This window comes from Mytilus trossulus, chromosome 5 (genome assembly GCF_036588685.1).
Source record: "Mytilus trossulus isolate FHL-02 chromosome 5, PNRI_Mtr1.1.1.hap1, whole genome shotgun sequence".
Lineage (NCBI taxonomy): Eukaryota > Metazoa > Mollusca > Bivalvia > Mytilida > Mytilidae > Mytilus > Mytilus trossulus.
The window spans coordinates 64,854,083-64,870,793 of NC_086377.1; the positions used below are offsets into that span (position 1 = coordinate 64,854,083).

Consider the following 16,711-nt stretch of genomic DNA (forward strand, 5'->3'; position numbering starts at 1 on the left):
TGCAGTTTATCGTTTATATTATTCGTCGATCAAAGAAATCGGTTTGCGTTTGTAATTCGGTAATGACGTTTGCGTTAAAATCATATTTTTTTACCTGCACTGGTCTGATTTGATAACGAAGACTCCGTTTCTATAGTATATTGTTTTAGTGGTCACAGTCGTAACTCAAACATAAGACAAATAACATCACTTCTGTTAGTTATGCCTGTAGGAATTTCAGTTGTAAGCAATCGTGCTCTGCATCACAGCGACAAAAACTTGAAGCAGGTGCAATGTCCACAAGTAGAATGCGTGACATCGACTTATATGCACAGATACACAGAAATGACGATGGAGGTCGTTAGATTTAATGTTTGAAAGGTTCGAAGCCATGATATATACCAGGTCACTATACTGGTCAGATTGAAATAATCTTTTCGAGTTTTGACCACCTGTTTGTAAGAGCTGAAACAATGTCTGATACTCTCCGTCCACGGAATACAACTTTTTCATTCTATTTTTCTCATGCAGTTTTATCTATTCTTAATATTTCAATACCCTGTCAACGTACATGTTTATTTGTTTTGCCTATAACAGATTCCAATGACAACTTTGTTATAAGCATTAGTCTATACCATTTATTCCTTCAGGAACTTTTGCTGTAATATTTATTTCAGTGGAAATAATTTTCCACTATATTTTTCCATTTGGAATTTATATTATGAAGGAACATCTATTCCGTGACACCTCTATCATTCTTTATATTGTAACAACTCCGATATATTCTAATCGTTATGGTGTCATATCCCAGTAGTTATGCTCTCTTTTTTAAATGTTGCCTTTTTCTGTATTCTATTTGTTTGTGCCTTTTGTTCTGTACTTTGTGTCCATTGTACATTATTTCTATTCTGTAAACCGGATCCAGACCCGCATTCGAAAATACAATGATATATCAAAAGTTCCTATTGTTGTGTGTTTGTTTATACCTCATAGGATATATAAAGAGAAGGTTTGAGATATCACAAATCAAGTTAAACCTCACATCATTTTTGCGCTTGACCCAAGCCATGAACCCCTGGGAATTGTTAGTCTTGTGTATTTTAATTTCGGTTCATTTATATGTTTCGGAGTTTATTGTGTTGTCCATTTCTTGTGCAAATAAAAACAACATGAAGCTATAAACGCTATAATATTCCATAAAATGAACAATGATTAAAGTAAGTCAATATTTCATAGTTTATTTGTCAGTTACACTATGTCCACAATATCCGCCTTATCAGCCATCAAATACGGATAAAACGGCCACTATCGCGCATGTCATTCCAATTACCACCCTTAATAACCACCGTGTCCTCCATTACCACCATGTCCTCCATGACCACCATAACCTTTATTCCAATTACCACCATTACCACCGTGTCCTCCGTTACCACCATGGCCTCCATGAACACCATTACCGTCATTCCAATTACCACCATTACCACCGTGTCCGCCATTACCACCATGTCCTCCATGACCACCATTACCTTCATTCCAATTACCACCATTACCACCGTGTCCTCCATTACCACCACGTCCTCCGTTACCACCATGACCACCATTACCTCCATTCCAAGTACCGCCATTACGCCCGCCGCCTCCGACACCATAACGCCCACCTCCTCCGCCACCATTACGCCGACCACCATTGCCACCATAACGCTCGCCTCCATCGCCACCATTTCGCTCGCCGTCGTCACCATTACCTCCAGTCCAAGTACCTCCATTACCCCCATTGCCACCATTACCTCCACTGCCACCATTACTTCCATTCCGAACACCGTCATTGTCGCCATCCGGAACGCCACCATTACCACCATTGCCACCATTACCGCCATGTCCTCCATTGCCGCCATTTCCCCCATTCCAAGTACCTCCATTACCTCCTCGGCCACCATTACCACCACTACCACCATTACCACCACCGCCAATTCCTCCATTATCTTCAAGGACACCATTCAGTGGTGCGTTGTTTGAATTCCCTGGTCTTCCTGTAGAACCTCCTCTACCTCCCTGACCTCGTCTACCACCTCTTCCTCCCTGGCCTCGTCTACCACCTCTTCCGCCTGAACCTCTGAAGGACAACCCGTCTTGTCCGTCTTCTCCATCTTGACCATCCAATCCATGTCCTCTGTTATGAAATTCTTGGTTGTATCCTTGTTCACCTACATAATACAGTTTGCAATAGAAGAGTGTTTTCACCGGATTCTTATATCCATTAAATACATGTTTAAAGGTGATACCATTTGCTTTTGATAGGGGGCGACTACGATGAAATTTAAAAAAAAAAGCAGACTGAGAAACTTTGCAAAAAGAAAGAAGGCATAATGACAATTTTTGTAAATAAAACAGTCAGGATAAAAAAAATTAAAAAAATGGACCGAATAGAATTAAAATTAAAGGAAATGACACACGTTTCAATTTTTTTAATGCAACCCATTTTCATCCTAGCACCTCCCTTCCCCTCATAAAAATATACAATGGCTCCCTAAACATAATTATAGTAATTTTTTTAAAGGATCACTTCTTAAAAAATACCTATATTTAAAATCTAACATTTAATCGTATATTATATTATTATACTATAGTACTTAACATAATTTTATCATTTTTCTGAAATATCTTACTTCATTTTTTGGCAATTGTAGTATTGATAACTTCCTGTACTGTTTCATGTTAATATTATCCCTAATTGTTTCCTTATAGAATCCTGCACATATATTGTTTCAGGATAATGTTTTATTCATTCAATTGATATTTTAAAGTGTGTCTTTTTATGTTGTGATGCTACCAAAAAAATATTGTTTTAGATAAGGGTGAAGGTTGGTACCTATCACAACGTTTCAACCCGCTGCATCTGTTTGCACCTGTCCTAAGTCAGGAATCTGAGCCGGTTAACCTGTAGGATTTAGTATTGTTTCATGATAATGCTATTCCCGACTTTAACCCTGTGCGCGGCCCCTTATAGATGAAAAATAATTATGTTGACTGAATATAGAAAAAAAAATTGTTTAAGGTATGAATAGTACTTCCCGGAAAAGGACAGTACTACAACATTTATTCCTCTACCCTTATGAACCTCTTACCCAAGGAATTACGAAGACAATAATTCAAACTCACATGCTCTTCTGCAACGTTCTAATGAAAAGAAATTATTTCTGTTTCCACGGCAACCACCATAGATAAATTCTTCACAACTTCCTGTCTCCTGGTTAAAATAATATCGTGTTTTGCGTGCACGACACACTCCAATTTCTTTAGGTAGAAAGCATCGGCGTCTCGCTATATAAAGAGAATAAGCAAACATGAAGTTCAACATAATCGAAACAGTAATATTTTATCGAACGGTCGATTTGCTAGTTACAATAAATGAATTCTCTTACTTTCGAACCATTTGAAATCTAGCTTGATCGACTGTTAATTAAGCATCGACGAAAGAATCTGTTTCATATAGTGTATGCATTGATAAGAAATAAACCGTTTCTTTTTATCAAAATTAATCTTTATTTTTAATTTGGTACTATAAGTTTAACTGTTACATGTAAACACTGTTTTAATTGGCTACCAAGTGCCAAAAGTTTCTTAGAAAAAATAATAAAAAGCCCTTCGTCTTGTGTGAGAAGTCTTATGCAATAAACATAAATAGTTTCTGAGATACAAAAAAAATCAATAACTCTATAAAAAAAAATGTGAATCATCACCAAAAAGTATACAGATCTTTAGAATCATATAACTAAGAAGTGTATAAAGTTTTAAGCCAAAGTCATTAATGGGTTTTAAGATACGATGCAACATGTGAAAAACCCCTCTTTTTAACAAAAAACTCAATATCTCCAAAATAAAATTTTGAATCATCACCAAAAAGTATACAGATCTTAAGATGAATATAATTAAGAAGTGTGTGAAGTTTAAAGCAATAATCAGAAATCGTTTTTGAGATGCAGCGCGAGATGTGAAAAATGCACACCCCTGTTTTAGTTATAAAGTCCCGTACCTCAACAATTAAAGTTTAAATCTTATTTTCACCAAACATTATACAAATCGAGCAACTATGTTAAGTTTCATAAAATTTGGATAAGCGGTTCTCAAGTTACGGTGCGACATGTGGACAGCGGACAGACGGACGCCGGGCATTTGTATACCATAATACGTCCCGTCCAAATTTTGACGGGCGTATAAATAACAAAGTAACGCAAATAATAGATAAAAGGTAGTATAAACAAATTAACAGGAAAGCACCCCATTTATTTGTTTTCTCGGGCAATCATTTATTTGGATAACGATGCCATCATAGATGACTTCGCTAATTAAATGCATAAACATGTACTTGAGTATATATACTCAAGACGAGAACAGGTTAATATTTGTAAGAATATTAACCCAGCTTTGTATACTATACCCATGACAAGACATTGTCTCCGTTGAAAGTTTGCAAACAACCCATAGAGCAAACTATAAGCACGGATGGTTGATATTGACCATTTGGTACATGACCGTGGATTCAGCGAGGATTTCAAGGCATGGCCTGGCTAAACCGGATTAATTTTAATGTGATAGGTCACAGTCCACAGGAAGACGTGTCACACGCCCGGACACAATGACATTCTCTCGACTCTAACACGACCAGTCTTTACTCTTACTCATTGGTTCCGCGTGCTAAGAGGAATAACAAATCTATCAATTAAAATTATAGATGATTTGACTGGGTTTGAATCGGTCGGGGTTCACAAACACTTGACCCGACCCTGCAGAATTATAAATTGTCATACACATTTTGAAATTTAGATTGTAAATATGTACATATATCTAAATGATATAATGAATACATACGTCTCCCTCTTTTACCAGACACACAGACCAAACAAACAAAGAGCACAATCTGACTGACTATTACACATGTCTTCATGTTACCAGTTAATTACATCAACAATAATAAATTACTCATAATTTATGACAAAGATTATATACAAATTCATAAGTATGAAAAATAAACCACTTCAATATTGTAAGTGAAAAGCGTTTAAATGGTTTTGATACGTTGTTTAAAATACAATGTATATATAACGGTTGTCTCATTGAGGTATGCTACTCATCTCCTTTATATCCGTATGTTACAGCAGGAAGTCACAACTATATACAATTGTTACTTACTATAGTACATTAAGAGTACATCATGTCAATGAGTGTTGAGTATTTCGAGTGGTTTACGCCCTTAGAACTTATAAAACTATAGCACAGGCATTAACCTAAGTCAACCTAATGATCCAAATGGACAAGTGTTTAACGTACAGTGGCAACTATAACATACATATCCGGACAAGAATCTATGAATATGAATCATACTTTGTACTAGACCGAAACGTTCAGTCGAATTTTGAACGTGTTTGTTCGCAAGCTAATAGTCGACAGGGAGACATTCCACGACATACCCTGGGAATCTATTCTGATATCGGACTGGACAGTCTTTCGTCTTATTCCTAATTGCTAACAACTCACATATTCGAAATTATGACACTAGCATACGAGGTGAGCACGCATAAAAAGAATTCCAGAACACCTTCTCGACAATTCTGCTTTTAATATAGACCTCTAATACAGCATATCTTAATGACTCAGATATTATCTTGTTGAATTATATTTATAGATGGATAAATGAAGGGCAATTTAGATTGACCAGGTTTGTACTAGCATGAGCAACACGACAGGTGTCACATGTTCATGAAGCAGGATCTGTCTACCCTTCCGAAGCACGTACCTGAAGCACCTCGGTTTTTGTCAGGGTTAAGTTTCGTAGTCTTTACATTTCTATGCTCTGTTTGGGAGTAAGCTGTTGGTATTCTTTTGTTAATTCTTTTGTTTGTTTTTATCCGTCAAAAGTTGGTATAATACTTGTCAGTTTGTTTCCGACTTACAAGTTTCAGTATCTTCGACCTCTTTCTAACCTTAGTTGTCAATAGAGACACCGACCACAATGTTCATGACGTTGCATACGACATTAACTAGGAAGTACAACACATGTTATAGATCGTCAACACCTTTCAACTGACCTTAATTTAGTTGACGCCTTAATTAAGTCAACATGCACAAAATGAATTCATTCTGGTTCATAAATCGTGCACATTATAATTCAGCTGGACTTTAGAAAACGTTGTTTTTGGAATTAATGTTTTAAATTTGTTTAATTCATCACTACAGATCTAGTACCCCGTGCTTTAATTGTTTGAACCAAATGTCCGTTATGGAATATTTGATTCAGAGAATACAACGGATGTTGCAATTGTCGTTACTGCAATCGCGTCTTCTTTTCTCCCGCTTGTGAGTTACCGAGTTAAGATTTCCATTAAGGGGTCCATGGCAAATACACCTACATGTATATGCTGTGTAAAAGAATATTACCATTCAGTGTTTAGAGAGGGAACAAATACTGTACTATAGGGGTAGATTAAAGACATGAAAGAGTCATATCTGAGGGTCTATATGGTCCTTTACTTCTGTACTCCTCTTTTTTTCATGTAATTTTTCGGTATTCTTTATATTTTTATTTATTATTACCATGTTAACAGTCATGCATTTTAGTACCCTGTTATTTTAAACTATATTTTCATATCATACATTCAGATATTTTTTTAATTGATTGTCTTGTTTGTAGATTTTGCACATAATTCTCTTTTCTATATGCTCCATTCAAATTCTCATATCTTCAAGACGTGTAAGCAATCCCCAATCAATCTTGAAGACGTGTAAAAACGGGGAACTTGTTTTCTGAAAACCTTCAATCTGTTGACACACTCACCATGGTCACATGGTCTGTATTAAAATGTACAATGTATTATGACATAATCAAAAGGAAACTTTCTATCTGAATCAGTCAGTAGCTAAATTACTGGGTATTAATACTGTTTAAGAATGTATAGTCATAAATGATCATACACTAAAATAATTATCTTTCTATATGTATTTCAATGAAAAACTAAACACATATGCATGCACAAACGAAATACAAAATGTATACAAAAATAAATTAACCTTTCACAAATAAGCACTGCCATGTAAATTGATTGCTTTTAAAACATACAACTATAATCATTAGTATAACTTGAATTGCTGCACACACACAAAATACCACGGATTTCTTTTTTTATTTATAAACCCAAAAGGCACCAGATTAACATCTCTTGAGGCTGTCAGTATATATTTCACATGTTACCATAGTCTCAGTCATGACGATTATAACGTTTTTGTCTCATTTTTTTCAAATGAAGTTCCATCTCCTGGTAAATCAGACGGTATCCATGGATTCAGCAAAATAAGGAACCAGTTTTTACCACCGATTTCCCTCAAAACTCTCTTCAGTCCAACACTATATGTAGTGATTCCTTTCTTTGCTTCAAATTTCGTTTGTCCTTTCAATATTTGATTTATTTGAATACCAAGTAACCATAGAAACAAGATGAGCAATAAAAATCCAATGAATGTCAGCATTGTTATTCCAGTAACGTAGAAATCGTCCCCTCCGAGGAGAAAACCAACGTGTGGGAGGAGGAAAGAAAGTATCCCCCAAATACCAAGTTCTCCTTTCACGTCACGTACAAATTCAAAATTGAAAATGTTTCCATAAATAGCTGCAACAGATATATAGAAAACCATGGCAACGTAATAACGGTGATTATGGTAACCAACACAGTAACCGGCGAAGAAACAGTGATGGTCTCTTTTCAGAACACAAACATCACAGAGTGGGCAGTGATGCGATCTTTCCGGCCGGTTCTTCACACATTCCGGACAGTATTTCCAGCCTTTCGGTGCATCTCCAGTCGGAGAAATGATATGTCTTCCTGTAATATCTATTGATACCATTTTATACATGTTTCCAAAAATATTCACAGCAAACCACACAGCGAAAAACAAATGAAAGTTTGGGTTATTCGTTGTACCTTTGTTGACATAGTATGGAAGAATGTGAAAAGCTTCATACCACACAAGAAACAATCCTCCGATGATAAAAACATAAAATAAGAATGTTTCTGATGCATTTTTAGTATGAAACTTTAGAAAATTCACGTTCAATGCCATGCCGGTGCCTGTATTTGTTTGTTTACAAAAAGGTCGGAGTCTAAAAAATAAACGATAGACGGCTTAGGTGTTGAAAGAATTTCCGGGATTATGCTCTGTAAAATAATACATTTAGACATGTGGGAAAGGAGTACGTCCGATAAGTGCCGATTTGGGCCTCAAATTTCAGATTCATCTGATGAAATTTTTTGGACTATTTATGGTAGTATTGTAAATTTATGGTAGTATTGAAATTTGACTGTTAATTTAGCATTTTGCCGCGAGCAGCCAATCTTTAATTAAAATCTATAAATATAACTTAAACTGTTCGTAGGCTGGATCTTACTGCTGGTAATATGAGGGGGGTCTCATTGGGGGATCCGATCTCGGATCCCGCTTACAGCTGTTTTGTCAGATTCCCGTATCCCGCTTACACTATGTACGTAAGCAATTCTCTTTTTTTTTTCATTTCCCAGGTCCCGCAAGACCTCATTTCCCGTTTTCACGAAACAATAATTTGACTTTCACGTTTCACGCTTAAGAAAAATCGGCAATCCCGCGTCACGCTTAGACCCCAATAAGACCCACTATGAGGGGCGGACAGGGTAGTGCGAGTCAGGCATAGAGGTGGTGAGAGAAAAGAGAGAAGGAGCAGGGAAAAGGCCTGATAACTTGAAATGGAGACAAAAATGTATATATAAATTATTAAGAGTTAGCGAGAAAACAATTATTTTTATTAAATTAGTAAATAAAAAGCTCCAAAAAAGTGCTAATAAAAAGTAAAATTACAAAAATACCGAACTCCAAGGAAAATTAAAATCGGAAAATTCGTTATCAAATGGCAACTTCAAAAACTCAAACCCGCATTACATCATTGAAACGAATGGATAACAACTGTGAAACTAATATTCCTCACTAATTCATTACAATCTCTTATATATATATCATCATAAACATCAACCAACAATGTAAGATCTGTAAATTTGCTTTCGCAATTTTTTTGTTCTTCCCTCGCCGGGATTCGAACCCATGCTACTGAGCTATCGTGACACCAAAACACGTGCACTGTAGCCGTCCCGCTAGACCACATGCACGACCATCTGGGCTTCACTAAAATAAAGCTTTCGGTGGCCGTGTGTTACCTTTCCTCGTCAGTTTTAATCTAGCGACGTACTACAGTACATAATATATGAGGCATGGAGATGTTATTGTTACAGATCAGCTCAATTATCTATAGTAAAGGATCCTACAAATATATATATATACTGAGAAAGACTAAAAACTAACAATTTTCAGGATTTTAATTTAAAGTGACTCCGCCTGCATGTTAATTGAGTTCCATGTCACAATCCTTGTTTTTTTTTTTTTTTTTTTTTTATATGTTAACTGTTTTAAACTTGACCTATATATGCATAGAATTTGACAGAAAAGGGATGACGTTACTGAATATAAAGAAATATTCTTTTTACTCAGAGGTATTGAAAAAAATATGTAACTGGATCTGAATGGTGTTTGTTATTTTGTTTTCATTTCCCCTGTCTGGTTTTCTTAAATCTCTCATTAATTCTAATGATTTAATTTTATTTCAAACTAACTTTGTGTACATTCAGTTTAGAACCTACCTCCAACTTAACGCTACCAAATTAGACAAACGTAATGCCACCGCTACTTCCATGCAAGGGTAAAGTGCTAAAAAAAATGATTAAGTTAACAGAGTTTTTAAAGTACAATTTGATAGCAAAATGTCCGGTGGCAAATATCTCAGGCCTGTTCAGAACGACACAATGCAATTTGAAATAAAAGAGGGATGAAAGGTACCAAAAGTTATCATGTGTTTCGTTGAAATAATCATGTGAAGCAATTACAGCGTGAAAAATGAATCCAAAACATTTTACCACATCTGTCACAGAGAATGTATTGTCCAGTGGTAGTGTCTCTTATAAAACAGCAAACAGAAATCAAATAATGTCAGTCACAGTAGATCGAAAATAAACTGACAATGGCCTGCTAAACATGTGTCACCCGTCGTGTTGTTCATTTTATGAACAATCCGGAAAATAGTCGAATTAGGTAGGAAACATTCGTGAAAAGGGCAGGGTATTGTAGTTACGACGCAAGGAACATATCCGACATCATCTGTGAAACGGTTATTCCATAACGTGATTGTGTGACAATATTTCGTGATGGTGTCCGTAGAATTTACAAAGGGATGATTTCAACTTCATCGTTTGGAATTCTTGGTTTAACTATAGCTTCCTTGTCAGCAGCAATCCTCTATCAAAATCATAATAGGAAATGCAAGCCCGGGAATATCGTAGCAATTGGTAGATATATACTCCGAATGCACGCGCTGTTGGAATATTGCTGTATAGAAATTAAAAGTTCACAATTTGGAAGATGAAATCATCTCTTCTGTCGTAAAGTTTTATTTTTAACCGACCCTTAGTGTCAATTTTTAGATGTCAGTCAAAATATGAGGCAGACTTAACTGTATATCTGTTGTATCCTTTTTCGATAAGATAGATTTGTTCAACATAGGCACGAAATTTTAAATTATTTAATGAGAGAACAATCTAATTAAAAACCGATCTCTCATCGCTCCCGTTTTCTGATATGTCGCGTGGGAGTTTGCAATCAAATTGTACTTTAAAAACTCTGTTAACTTAATCATTTTTTTTAACACTTTACCCTTGCATGGAAGTAGCGGTGGCATTACGTTTGTCTAGTTTGGTAGGGGTTAAGTTAAAGATATGTTCTAAACTGAATGTACACCCAGTTAGTTTGCAATAAAATTAACTCCCACGCTACCTACGGGGCGCCGAATGGGACTCTCGTGGTTTTGTACTCAAAATTCAATTTTGTACGGACAAAAGTGACTTTTGTTCAACAAAAATGAGTTCAGTTTAACAAAATTTGTATCATACTACAAATTTAAAATTTTGTCATACAAAATTCTCTATCAGCAGACAAAAGTCACTTTTATCATGACAAAATTCATTTTTGTTACACAGACTTGACTTTTGTTACCTAATTTGAAAATTGGGCGACAAAAGTCAATTTTGTATTCAAATTAGTTTAGTTTGGTTTCTGTGAACTAATTTGCATACAAAATCGACTTTTGTAACACAAAATTGACTTTTGTTAGACAAAATTGACAAAATTGACTTTTGTGAGACAAAATTGACAAAATTGACTTTTGTCTCAACAAAAATGACAAAATTGACCAATGTGATCAACAAAATTGACAAAATTGACTTTTGTGAGACAAAATTGACTTTTGTGAGACAAAATTGACCCATGTGAGACAAAATTGACTTTTGTCTGAACAAAATTGAATTTTGTCTCAACAAAATTGAATTTTGTCTCAACAAAATTGGGTTTTGTCTCACGAAAGTCAATTTTGTCTCACGAAAGTCAATTTTGTCGTCACAAAAATGAATTTTGTCGTCACAAAATTGACTTTTTTCTCAACAAAATTGACTTTTGTCTCAACAAAATTGACTTTTGTCTCAACAAAATTGACTTTTGTCTCAACAAAATTGACTTTTGTCTCAACAAAATTGACTTTTGTCTCAACAAAATTAACAAAATTGACTTTTGTCTCAACAAAATTGACAAAATTGATTTTTGTCTCAACAAAATTGACAAAATTGACTTTTGTCTCAACAAAATTAACAAAATTGACTTTTGTCTCAACAAAATTGACAAAATTAAATTTTGTCTCACAAAATTGAATTTTGTCTCACAAAAGTCAATTTTGTCTCACAAAAGTTAATTTTGTGACACAAGAGTCAATTTTGTCTCACAAAATTGAATCTTACCTCACACAATTGACTTTTGTGATTTAATTTCCATATCAGGTAACAAAAGTCAATTTTGTATGCAAATATGTTTATATTTGCATACCTTTTAGACAAAATTGACTTTTGTCATGACAAATATGAATTTTGTCTACAAAAATGAATTTTGTCATGACAAAAATGAATTTTGTCTACACAAATGAATTTTGTCATCACAAAATTGAAGTTCTCACAAAACAAGTCTGTAGCACATAGTTTTGTAAGACAAAAATGATTTTGTTATGACAGAATTGAATTTTGTACAAAACCACAAGAGTCCCATTCGGCGCCCCGTACTACCGTGATATTAGAAAACCGGAGCGATGAGAGATTGGTTTTTGATTAGATTGATGAGAGAACATCATCTAAATAGCGGAAAGTAAGTTAAAGGATATTGCGAAAACCGTTAAGTTATCTTTTTCCTCAGAAGTTCCTGTATGAAGGAAGTCTCATAATAATAAAGGAACAAGTCGACAAGAAGAGGGGCACAATTGGTTCTTAAAGACACATTTTTAATGCAGCTATATGTAAAAAAAAATACCAACACATTTTTTTCGCGTCAGTAGTAAAAGTGTTTGATAAAAATATGTACTCTATTTGATGTAAACGGATGGGTTGTGTGCGTATTAGCAGAACCACATTTTCTGTACAGTCCAATAATATTCAGAAACAGATTACACTTGGAACATAGGCAGGGATAGTTGTGCGTGAAAATAAGAGTTGTGCGTGAAAATAATTCTTCTTCTTTGTTTATTCTCTGAAACATAAAAAGATTTTTTTTCTCTCCGCTGAATCATGTCAGCTAATTATGTTGTTTTAAGTTTTGTAGACTCGTTGAGAACCATTTTATGAAATAATTGTATTCAACAAACTGGTTTCTGTTTGATTTCCACGGCTGCTTGTATATGCATTTTCGCTATGATTGCATCCCGTATTCTTTTCAATCTAATTAATTTTATTGTCCTATTTTACAAGCAGTGTTTTTTCGGCAACCATGCATACATTTAAAATGAATTGGGTTCGTAATGAAATTGCACTATTAGTGTCACACACATTCCATGTATTCATGTATTTCACACGTTGTTTTGTATTTCTATATAAAGATCGAGAAACGGCGTGCATTAGTCTTACACATTCAAGGCAAACAGACAGCTAAGCCTGACAGTAAAAAGGTTATTGAGGTTCTTGAAGCAAAAGAAACAACACTTCTATCTTGTTTTAAGGACAATTAGACGGGGACGAGCCATAAATAGCAAGATATCATTGTACATAAGTACGTGTTATTATGTTTATAGGATGGGTGACAAGAGAAAGGGGCGGGACTTCGGAAAGGAGAAAGGTACCACCTGTCCGCCCCTCCTTTTTTCTATTGTAGCAGGAACAATTCTGTTGGAGATTCGGGTATGCGGATCACAGCTTGTTCTAGTTAGAGAACTGATTTATAGGAGACGATTGATGCCAAATGTAAAAGCACTATAAAATATCTAAGTAAAAGAAACCCAAAAACAGTGAAAACAACATATAATTTAATCATCAAAATACAACTTTTTTTCCAGGTAAAGCCAACAGCAGAAATGGAGCATTTATTGACTTCAAGTTACCCGTATTAAGATGGCATGTAGCTAATGCATTAACCTAACTGATGGTTGGAAAGCTTGGCTTTCTTGGTTTGACTGAATGTCAGTCCTCATAGGTTTCTCCATAATAATCTAAAACCAGTTATACATTGTTATATAAAATATATAAGTTTCTCGCAGAATGTAATCAAAAGTTTTGCAACGATGCAAATATCAAACTTTACAATTCAAAAAAGTATCTTTAACCAATGAATTCAGATAGCAAAAGCTATGCAATTTAACAAATATGTACTGAATAAGCATCACGTTAATCTTTAAATATAAAGCAAAATGAAATTAAGAGTTTTAAACAATGGAAATAATAACGACATAATAATCCTAACTCCTAACTGTCACACTATAAAAAATAGTTTTAAAAAAGAAAAATATTTAGAACTACAGAATTTGTAAATTAAGAATAAGTGTTCACTCTTTAAAAAATTAAGATAGACGGACAGATATTCCAATTTTTTTTTTTGAAATTTTAACTGACACGCCTACATAGCTAATGAATATGCACGAAGATAGATAAGATCAGCACGTACGCTTGTAGCCATTAACTTAGAAAGTTGCAGATTTCAAGTGTAGCATAACTGTACATATGTAGTTTTGACAATATAGAATAGATACAAAAAATATTTGTTTAATTATTAGTATCCGAGCAACTTGAGTAAAACATGGATCTATCAGTACTCTTCTTCTTTTTTCACAATACCGTGTATTTTTTTGGCAGTATGACTCTCACAAATGCTTAATTACTGAATAAATATTTACAGCACTGTACATGTACACTGTGATTTTATTGTTCTAATTACCAATTATGTCACTTTGATTGTATGCCCTTTATTTCGCCTGTAATTTGTGAAATAAAAATATCCTATTTTATTTTGTTATATTCTATTCATTTAAGGAATGACTGTACTATGTATATGAAGAAATAACATAAAAAATTTGGTGCACACTGGATAATGCGGGGTTCACACATTGCCGATTATTGCTCCCGTTTGAGATCAGACAACAATACGACACGAAAGGTGAAAAAGTCGGATTAATATCCTCAATTATCTGGAATGTCCTATCATTGTCTGAACGCAGTCGTTTTAGTTCGTAACAGATTCCTACGGGTCGGGAAGGTTCCGAACAGTTCGGCAAAGCACCCCGATAATTAGGTGCGTCCCGTAATATTCGGGGCAACTCAGCCGATTTTGTCTAGTCGGATTACAATCGTGGCTATGTCGTGACAGATTCTGCTGTATCGGATCGAATTCCGAACAACGGTCTTGTGTATTCTGGACGGTGTCCTGTGGAACGGGAATTATCTGGAGTAATTTTTCATAGCTGTTTTTCTGCCGTTTGAGTCCAGATAGCATCCAGATCTTGACGGTTGCGAACCGCTTTTTGCCGAAACCGTTACGAAACAGTCCCGTTATTAATACGAAATTCGTCAATGATACGCACGTCAGAGTCCCGACAACTACAGAATACAATACGACTGAGACCCGACAAAGCAGTTTGAAATGCGATAGAGCGGACCGTGATAGGATTACATTCCGACAGTACCTCACAGTTTACCAAACGGAAAACTTCCGTCAACGTCGGTTCACTGTCTATACACTGTCTGATCTCTGTCGGATTACATTCGGTAGAGTCGGGACGCAGTCGTGACCGACTCGGTCGAATTTTACCTGGCGAAAAATACAAATCGGATTAGAAGCTGATTGAGAACGGGATTATCGGGACTAATTCGCTTAAGCTGGGGTCACACATTCACGACTTTTACTACCGTTCTTAACAGGACCATTCCCGATTAAAATTTATTAAAAGTCTGATCAAGATCCTGTGAATCGTGGATGGAAATTCAAACTTAAATTAAAATTTGTAAAAAAAAAAATTTGATCACGACAACAATCAGATAGTGTTCAGGAAGCACCGATATTCAACCGTTTCTAAGCGAATAAGTCCCGATAATCCCGTTCTGAATCCGCTTCTAATCCGATTTGTATTTTTCGCCAGGTAAAATTCGACCGAGTCTGTCACGACTGCGTCCCGACTCTACCGAATGTAATCCGACAGAGATCAGATAGTGACCAGACTGTGAACCGATGCTGACGGAAGTTATTTGTTCGAAAACTGTCGGCATATTCGGGATGATCAGGTACTGTCAGAACGTAATCCTATCACGGTCCGCTCTTTCGCATTGCAAACGGCTTTGTCTGGTCTCAGTCGTATTGTATTCTGTAGTTGTCGGGACTCTGACGGGGGTATCGTTGACGAATTTCGTATTAATAACGGGACTGTTTCGGAACGGTTTCGGCAAAAAACGGTTCGCAATCGACAAGATCTGGATGCAATCTGGACTCAATCGGCAGAAAAACAGCTATGAAAAATTACTCCGGATCATTCCCGTTCCACAGGACACCGTCCAGAATACACAAGACATTGTTCGGAATTCGATCCGATACAGCAGAATTTGTCACGACATAGCCACGATTGTAATCCGATTAGACAAAATCGGCTGAGTTGCCCCGAATGTTACGGGACGCACCTAACTGTCGGGATGCTTCGCCGAACTATTCGGACCCTCCCCGATCCGTAGGAATCTGTTACGAACTAAAACAAATGCGTTCAGACAATGATAGGACATTCCAGATAATTGAGGATACCAATCCGACTTTTTCACTTTTCATATCGTATTGCTGTCTGATCTCAAACGGGAGCAATAATCGGCAATGTGTGAACCCCGCATTAGAAACGGTTGAATATCGACGCTTCCTGAACACTATCTGATTGTTGTCGTGATCAAATTATTTTTTTTACAAATTTTAATTTAAGTTTGTATTTCCATCCACGATTCACAGGATCTTGCTCAGACTTTTAATAAATTTTAATCGGGAATGGTCCTGTCAAGGACGGTAGTAAACAACGTGAATGTGTGACCCCAGCTTAACGCGCGAAGCGGGTTATTTAACAGTGTGCATCACATTTTTTTTTATGTTATTTCGAATAAACAGATAAATATCACAGTCATTTCTTATAATTTAATTCTTAATTCCATTTTAAACCGGAGAAAACTATGAGAAAACGTTGATGATGTCACGGTCACATGACAAAATTATTGGCATGTCTATGGGCTGATAACAAAATACCGCCAGCCAATCAGAAGACGCGTTACATCTGAGAGAAGCT

The 16,711-nt window shown here is 35.7% G+C and overlaps 2 protein-coding genes across 2 annotated transcripts; both read right to left on the minus strand.

Moving 5' to 3' along the window:
• Positions 1-1,149: 1,149 nt before the first annotated feature.
• Positions 1,150-5,022, minus strand: LOC134719059 (uncharacterized). Its single transcript, XM_063581999.1, has 3 exons — positions 4,849-5,022; positions 3,139-3,300; positions 1,150-2,183 (listed from the first exon to the last, which is right to left on the minus strand). The coding sequence occupies exons 1-3, from the start codon at positions 4,922-4,924 to the stop codon at positions 1,315-1,317; spliced, it is 1,107 nt and encodes a 368-aa protein (XP_063438069.1). The 5' UTR covers positions 4,925-5,022; the 3' UTR covers positions 1,150-1,314.
• A 1,176-nt stretch (positions 5,023-6,198) lies between these two features.
• LOC134719065 (probable palmitoyltransferase ZDHHC24) lies at positions 6,199-8,120 on the minus strand. Its single transcript, XM_063582009.1, has one exon. The coding sequence runs from the start codon at positions 8,089-8,091 to the stop codon at positions 7,246-7,248; it is 846 nt and encodes a 281-aa protein (XP_063438079.1). The 5' UTR covers positions 8,092-8,120; the 3' UTR covers positions 6,199-7,245.
• Positions 8,121-16,711: the final 8,591 nt, after the last annotated feature.